General features: G+C 40.6%; 1 protein-coding gene across 1 annotated transcript in view; it reads right to left on the bottom strand.

Annotated features, from left to right (window-relative positions):
- Nucleotides 1-7,513, bottom strand: part of LOC146696278 (serine/threonine-protein phosphatase 6 catalytic subunit) — an 8,905-nt gene extending 1,392 nt beyond the window's left edge. The window contains exons 1-6 of the mRNA XM_085474363.1: nucleotides 7,343-7,513; nucleotides 4,999-5,094; nucleotides 4,794-4,859; nucleotides 4,540-4,681; nucleotides 1,295-1,374; nucleotides 235-444 (exon numbers count right to left, since the gene is read on the bottom strand). Of these exons, the coding sequence (XP_085330489.1) occupies nucleotides 235-444; nucleotides 1,295-1,374; nucleotides 4,540-4,681; nucleotides 4,794-4,859; nucleotides 4,999-5,094; nucleotides 7,343-7,417 (669 nt within the window). The 5' untranslated portion in view covers nucleotides 7,418-7,513. The remainder of the gene's footprint in view (nucleotides 1-234; nucleotides 445-1,294; nucleotides 1,375-4,539; nucleotides 4,682-4,793; nucleotides 4,860-4,998; nucleotides 5,095-7,342) is intronic.
- Between the last annotated feature and the right edge of the window lie 420 nt (nucleotides 7,514-7,933).

The following is a 7,933-nucleotide window of genomic DNA, read 5'->3' as shown; positions in this document are numbered from 1 at the left end:
GTAAGGGGAAGGGAGTATAGGTAACGCGTAGCTTGGGGCCTGCTACAGTTTGAATGTAGCAAGAGGATAAAATTGTAATGAGTTCATACAGATGGGAATCTGACTCCAGCTGTGGCAATAGTAATCGACTGCATATTTTCACAGCTATCATTTTACACCTAAAAACACATTTTCATGTAGCAGGACATTTATTACATCAATATCATCAAAAGTAATCAAGTATAACAAACCAACCTCATTTGTGACCTTGGCACCAAAAAGCCAACCAGCTCCTCTGGGGCTGATGGCCCAGGTATCCACATCTTCAGGGTCTGACCACACCAAATCACAAAAAGCTCCTTTGTGAGGGATTTCCTGGTTCCGCTCAATGGTTCGAATTTGGTCCAGGGTCTTTATGTCTGGAGAGAGGCCTCCATGGACACACAGGATTTGCTCGTCCATCAGCTGAAAGAAAACAAGCCAAGAAGAACAGTTTGGAATCACAGATGCATTATAGGGTCATACTTCTGAGACTTTACACGAGCACAGAATAACGTGCGAGCCAGTGTTCACCGTCATGTGGCGCAAGCAGGCACCCAAACACAAGAATTTAACATTTCAACCACTCAAGTTGAAGAGTTGCATTTCTGACATAGAGAGCAACCGTGTGTGACAGGCCGACTTCCATCCAGTGCTTCGAGAGCGACCAGAGTGCTGTGAGCTGTGCATGGCTGCACTTAACACAGACATCAAAGATAAGGACATTTTTTAAAAAGTTGTGAAATACTAAACCTGGTTACTTAGGTCTCACAGTGACTGAGGGATGGGTGCTTTTCAGAGTTTAAAAGACTCCTTGGTGGTTAACGACAGCAAAGTATGAACTACCACGTCATCAGGAAGGTGACACTGTTGGCTAAGAAAAACGTTCTCAGCAGAACATTCGCAAACATTTGCTGTTTGATCTTTTTCTAAAGTTGGGTTGTTAGCCCCTTCCCTTCCTGTCGATGCTGTAAAAGATGAGATGGCCTCACACTATCATGCTTCTTTGTCTTTGACCAAGTGCTCTCAGTTTTCACCCCTGGTTTCATTTTTTGTTTCGCATCTTGTCTGCACCTCTAACCTCTCCCTTTGGTATCTTGTGATAACTGCTGGTGCACATCATTTTAGTGTGCACAGCTGCTGATGCAGACTTTTTGGCTTCACTTCTGGAGAGCTGTCATTCCCTACATACAATCACTTTGAAAGCATAAGCAGCTGTCATGTACCTGGAAAGATGTAATAACAGTACAAATTACGTTAATAGTGTAATACTCACAGCTGCAACTGTTAACATGTCAAAGACTTTGGTGCAATAACGCCAGGCATTAGCATTCCCATACTTGGTCTGGCACTCATCTGTAAGAATAAAAAAGAGAGCTGAGTGGTACAGAAGCAAAGTCATCTGTTGATTTCATTCTTCTTCTGCTTCTTTTTCTACTGTTTTTACTTTGTTTTGTTTAAACATGTTTTTATATTAGACAAAGAGTTTTTAAATAACAATTTCATTTATTAAGAGAAAAAGCTGTGTGTGTGTGTGTGTGTGTGTGTGTGTGTGTGTGTGTGTGTGTGTGTGTGTGAGTGAGACAGAGAGAGATATAACTAGCAATGAGACCTTAAAGTCGGGAATTCTGGCCCACCATTCTCTGCATAGTTGTTTTTTCATCAAGCCATAATGAACATCCTGCCCAAGGTTACGCAGAAGCACCTCAGTCTGACTCCAGTAAAGTCTCAGTAAGCCTCTCCAAAACCTTATTTGTTATTTCTGAGCCATGAGACAGCTTAAGGCCACGAAGTGATAGCAGACTTTCTCCTTCAGGTTTTTTTTCTTGTTTTTGTTTTGTTTGTTTGTTTTTCAGATTTTGGTGAAGAGCAGAATTCAAGGTTCATTCAAGTACGGCAAGTCGTCCGGCCCCTGAAGCAGCAAAGCAGCCCAAGACCATCACACTACCACTACCACCACATTGGACTGTTGGTGTGATGTTGTCTTTTATAAAATGCTGTTAGTTTTACATCAGATTAAACAACAAGATGAAAACCTTCCAGAAAGTTCAGCTTTTGTCTCGTCAGTCCACAGACCATTTTCAATTCAGTTTTACAGTGGATGCAAAAGTATTGGGCCCCCTTGAACTTTCCCACATTTTGTCACATTACAGCCACAAACATGAATCAATCTTATTGTAATTCCAGGTGAAAGACCAACACAAAGTGGTGCACACGTGAGAAGTGGAACAAAAATCATACATGACTCCAAACATTTGTTACAAATAAATAACTGCAAAGTGGGGTGTGCGTAATTATTCAGCCACCTTTGGTCTGAGTGCAGTCAGTTGCACATAGACGTTGCCTGATGAGCGCTAATGACTAAACAGAGTGCACCTGTGTGTAATCTAATGTCAGTACAAATACAGCTGCTCTGTGACGGCCTCAGAGGTTGTCTAAGAGAATATTGGGAGCAACAACACCATGAAGCCCAAAGAACACAGCAGACAGGTCAGGGATAAAGTTATTGAGACATTTAAAGCAGGTTTAGGCTACACAAAGATTTCCCAAGCCTTGAACATCCCACGGAGCACTGTTCAAGCCATCATTCAGAAATGGAAGGAGTATGGCACAACTGTAAACCTACCAAGACAAGGCCGTCCACCTAAACTCACAGGCCGAACAAGGAGAGCGCTGATCAGAAATGCAGCCAAGAGGCCCATGGTGACTCTGGACGAGCTGCAGAGATCTACAGCTCAGGTGGGGGAATCTGTCCATAGGACAACTATTAGTCGAGCACTGCACAAAGTTGGCCTTTATGGAAGAGTGGCAAGAAGAAAGCCATTGTTAACAGAAAACCATAAGAAGTCCCGTTTGCAGTTTGCCACAAGCCATGTGGGGGACACAGCAAACATGTGGAAGAAGCTGCTCTGGTCAGATGAGACCAAAATGCAAAACGCTATGTGTGGAGGAAAACTAACACTGCACATCACTCTGAACACACCATCCCCACTGTCAGATATGGTGGTGGCAGCATCATGCTCTGGGGGTGCTTCTCTTCAGCAGGGACAGGGAAGCTGGTCAGAGTTGATGGAAGATGGATGGAGCCAAACACAGGGCAAGCTTGGAAGAAAACCTCTTGGAGTCTGCGAAAGACTTGAGACTGGGGCGGAGGTTCACCTTCCAGCAGGACAACGACCCTAAACATAAAGCCAGGAAACAATGGGATGGTTTAAAACAAAACATATCCATGTGTTAGAACGGCCCAGTCAAAGTCCAGATCTAAATCCAATCGAGAATCTGTGGCAAGATCTGAAAACTGCTGTTCACAAACGCTGTCCATCTAATCTGACTGAGCTGGAGCTGTTCTGCAAAGAAGAATGGGCAAAGATTTCAGTCCAGTGCAAAGCTGGTAGAGACAGACCCTAAAAGACTGGCAGCTGGAACTGCAGCAAAAGGTGGTTCTACAAAGTATTGACTCAGGGGCTGAATAATTATGCACACCCCACTTTGCAGTCATTTATTTGTAAAAAAATGTTTGGAATCATGTGTGATTTTTGTTCCACTTCTCACGTGTGCACCACTTTGTGTTGGTCTTTCACCTGGAATTCCAATAACATTGATTCATGTTTGTGGCTGTAATGTGACAAAATGTGGGAAAGTTAAAGGGGGCCGAATACTTTTGCAAGCCACTGTATTTATACAGCACCAAATCACAACAATGGTTGCCTCAATGTGCTACATAAATAAAATTGAACTGAATTTTTCCCAAAAGTCCTGAGAAGCACCAAGATCAGGGCAAATGTGAGACAAGCTGTTGTGTTCTTTCTGGTCAGCAATGGTTTGTGCCTTGGATGCCATTTCTGCAAAATCTCTTTTCACTGCAGAATTTTATTACTGTTGTATCATGCACACTGAGCTAAACTGAGGCGAGTGAGGCCTGCAGTTCTGTAGATGATGCTGTGGGTTCTTTTGTGACCTTCTGGTCATTGATGTGCTCTCGGAGTAATTTTGGGAGGCCTGCCACTGTTCACCACTGACGTTTTCTCAATTCGTGGATAATAGTGCTCGTGGTTTGCCTTAGTTTGCTTTGTAACCATTTCCAGTCTGATGTCAGCCTGGAATCAGGCCTGGGTGTGACTGTACTCACCTTTCCATAAAGGTGGATAATAAGAGAGAGCAATGACTTTTTCACACAGGGACAGGTACGTTTGGATTGTCAATAAATAAAACCAGTTTAACAATTGGGTTGTCTTTGTCTAATATAAACATTAGCTTGATCTTAAACACTTTAGTGTGACAAATATGCAAAAATATTATATCAGGAAAAGAGAAAAATGCTGAATGAAAAGTACTGTGCATGTCATATAAACGAAATATTGTGAAAAACAGCTTTAAAAAATATTTTGTTTTTGGTTTGATTTTTTTGGTCCTATTTCAACACAATGTATTTGTTAGTTCTATATTATTATTATTTCATTTGTTGTTTTCCAAAGTAAAAAAAGGGGCTGCTCCTCATCAGCTCTGTGAATCAAAACTCACCATAAAAGCCGTAAACTTGGGTGATCTGCCTGCTCTCATGGTTTCCACGTAGAAGAGTGATGCGGTCAGGCCATTTGGCCTTCAGCACTAGCAGATAGGTGAACGTCTCCAAGCTGTAATACCCTCGGTCGACGAAGTCACCCTACAGATGACGGAGGTATATTACAGACACTGTGCCAACATACCTGTTAAACAGAACCAGTTAAGAACGCTGCTTCTAAAAATGTGTTCCAAACTTAATAAAAGAAACAAACCATGAAGATGTAATTTGTGTCTGGAACCTGGCCACCAGTTCGGAAGAGTTCACAAAGATCATAAAACTAGAACACAGACAGACACTCGGGTATTTATTTAAAACCCAGACCAACATTAAAAAAGGTGAAAACTATGTTAAGAGTCAGTGTAAACATGTTGCTTAGAAACATCAGTGATCAGGGTGTTTTGAGACTCCATTTTTACCTGTCCATGTATGTCCCCACACACTGTTACAGGAGTGGAGACGGGCTGCACGTTGGACTCCTCCAGCAGAAGATCACACACGTAGTCACATAACCTCTGTACAGATCACAGCATAACAGACAGAAAACATAAGCCACTCACTGTTTGTAAATAAGACCAATTTCATAATAGAAGTATGAATCTAAAGCATTTCCTAAGCAAATAATAATAATAATAATTATTATTATTATTATTTTTATTTTTTTAACTATTTAATTTGTAAAAATGTGTATACACACACACACACACACATACACACACACACAGGAAAATATTTAGTATACACATCCAGAAATGCATACACTATTATATATTGTACATATATTTATTAGTTTCAGGTTGGCCATTCTTGTATTTTGCTCGTTTGTGTTGTTGTGTTTGCACATCTCTGTTGCTTGTGGGGCTCGCACACAAGAATTTCACTCGCATGTGCTGTGCCAGTGTGCCTGCACATGTGATGTGACAATAAAAGTGATTTGATTTGATTTGGGAAGTTCAACTACTTTCACTCTGCCTGAGCTCTGTTAACCAAGTGGTGTTCAAGAATAGTTCACCAAGCTTTTTGGCGCATGCTAATGCTCTTCCGTGGATATTTGCTGCCTTTTGTTACTGTTTCAGTTACTGCTTTAATAATGTTGACATCTGGCCTCTGAGGAGGTAAATTGTAAATGGTCTGATTCTTTTATAGTGCTTTTCTTCTCTCCTGGAGGACTCAAAGTGCTCTATACAACATGCCACATTCACACAAGCACTTTCTAGCTACTATTTACACACGATCATACGCCGGTGGATGAAACTGGGGGTTAATATCTTGTCCAAGGATATTTGCAGATTAGGAGCAGCCAGGGATCGAACCACCAACCTTCCGATCAGTAGATGACCTGCCCTACCACCTGACCTACAGCCACCCAGGCCAGTCATAACTGATAGATGGAAAATCCACAGTGAAACACTAAGTGTAGCAACGCGCTGGGAACTGTTCACACTGAAAAATAAAGTTGTTGCCATTTACATGTTTACATCTAATGAGACGTGCTAATCAAATGTGTAATTTGTTCAAAAAAAAGTAACCAATGTCAAAATACAAACTCTGAAAGACCTTCAGAAAGCTTGGACAACTATTGCTCAAGACCACTTAAAATTACAAAGACTAAAAAATAAAATAAAATAAAAAACAGCACAGGAGATCATTCTTGTACTCGCTGAATCTCTCTGTAGAGGAGCAAATTTAACCAAAGAATTTCCTTAAGGATTAAGAAAGTATCCGGGTTCTGATTGTACTTGTACGACTGAGCCTTTAGCTTGCTCTAAATTAGAAGGTAGCTTGTCAAGCTAAATTCTTCCAGTGTTGTCTCATTTACAAGAGACACCTGTTCCTGTTTTTCAGTTCAGCCAATCTGAGTTTAAAGAAAACATTACTGCAAAGTACGGCTGTGAAAAAACAGAAGAAAAGTGAACGATATATCAAAATCTGTACAGTATTACAAATCGTGCAGCTACACCTTCGGTTGGTGTGACATGAGATAAGCCGTATTGTTCACAGTATTGCCAGAGTATAATTGTGTATTTAATAAAATATTTATAATTTGTGTCCCCGTAACCTTTTAAGTATCATCATGTAAAGTATCGTGACACTACGCTGGATCGATTTTTCCTCTGCCCGTAGGTGACGTGTCACCAAAAACGTATTTGTAGCCAGTCACTTACAGTAACTGAAAGACTGTCTCCTTTAAATTCAGATCTTGACAATAACTTTGAGTGCACATTAATTATTGTTTCCTTTCACAAACCGCTGATCAGCTTGACTAGTCTCCCGGTTTCACAATGACTACAACAACCATGAAACTGTCACTGGCTACTACGGGGGAGTGTAACTGAGTTTGAAAGGATGGGAAGGAACGGTACTCTTGGTCACTGCAACTACTCTTAAAATAGTTTGAAACCAACCAAGACTGAGTACAGCTTTACACCGGTGAGAAAAACCCAGCGGTCAGCCCATATGATAACAGCTAGCAGCATCGGCTCACTGCTGACATTGTGGTACCTTCAGAAAAATAACAATCCCTCAGGCCACTGTCGCTCCTGCTCCCATACCATCTCAGAGGATGTTACTAAACTTTAACTGTGCCATGACAGCTAAGATACATTATTATTTTACTGTCTGAGAGATTGAAATCAACAGACTAGCATCACTAGCTAGCTATAGCTAATTCTGCTATTCCAACAGACAGCAGGAGTGAGAGCGCCGTTATTATCAGCCCACAACACGGATTCAGCAGAAACACGTCAAGAAAGTGACATTTACCTTCAGATCGTTTTCTGGGAGGTATTTACACTGCTTTGCAATCTCTGCATATTTATCCAAATCTAGAGGCGCCATTGTACCCAGACAGTTATATACGTCACTTCCTGCAACACTCGGGAGGAGTGTTTTCCTCTAACGTCATTTCAAAGTCGTCACAAACCGAAATATGATATGACTGCAGCTCTGTTACTTTAAACCAGGGGTGTCAAACTCATTTGCACAGGGGGCCAAAACTCAAGGCACACTTTAGGTCGTTGGCCAAACAAGATAAACATTCACTGAACAAACTAAAACAATGTTTTTCTTAAAAAAAATATATAAATATGAATAAAAACGGACATGAATATTATTCCAGAATAAATAAACTTAGAAAAAATAAACTTTAACTTTAAATATTTTTCTCTCCATAAAATATATCCTGTCAAAATTATACAAGTTAGAAATGTGAAAATGCTGCCAAAACCCCCAGAAAAAATACATGAAAATTGTGCGTGTAGGTAAACGCTAAAATAACAACAAATCAAAACAATGAGATTTTGTTGCTATTATGATAGTTTATAAAAAATAAAATAAACTTAAAATATTTTGCTC

The sequence above is a fragment of the Copadichromis virginalis genome, linkage group LG12 (assembly GCF_057382275.1).
Source record: "Copadichromis virginalis isolate Kocher_CV1m ecotype Utaka linkage group LG12, C_Virginalis_male_GT1.1, whole genome shotgun sequence".
In the NCBI taxonomy this organism is placed as follows: domain Eukaryota; kingdom Metazoa; phylum Chordata; class Actinopteri; order Cichliformes; family Cichlidae; genus Copadichromis; species Copadichromis virginalis.
This window is presented reverse-complemented; position numbering and strand designations above follow the sequence as displayed.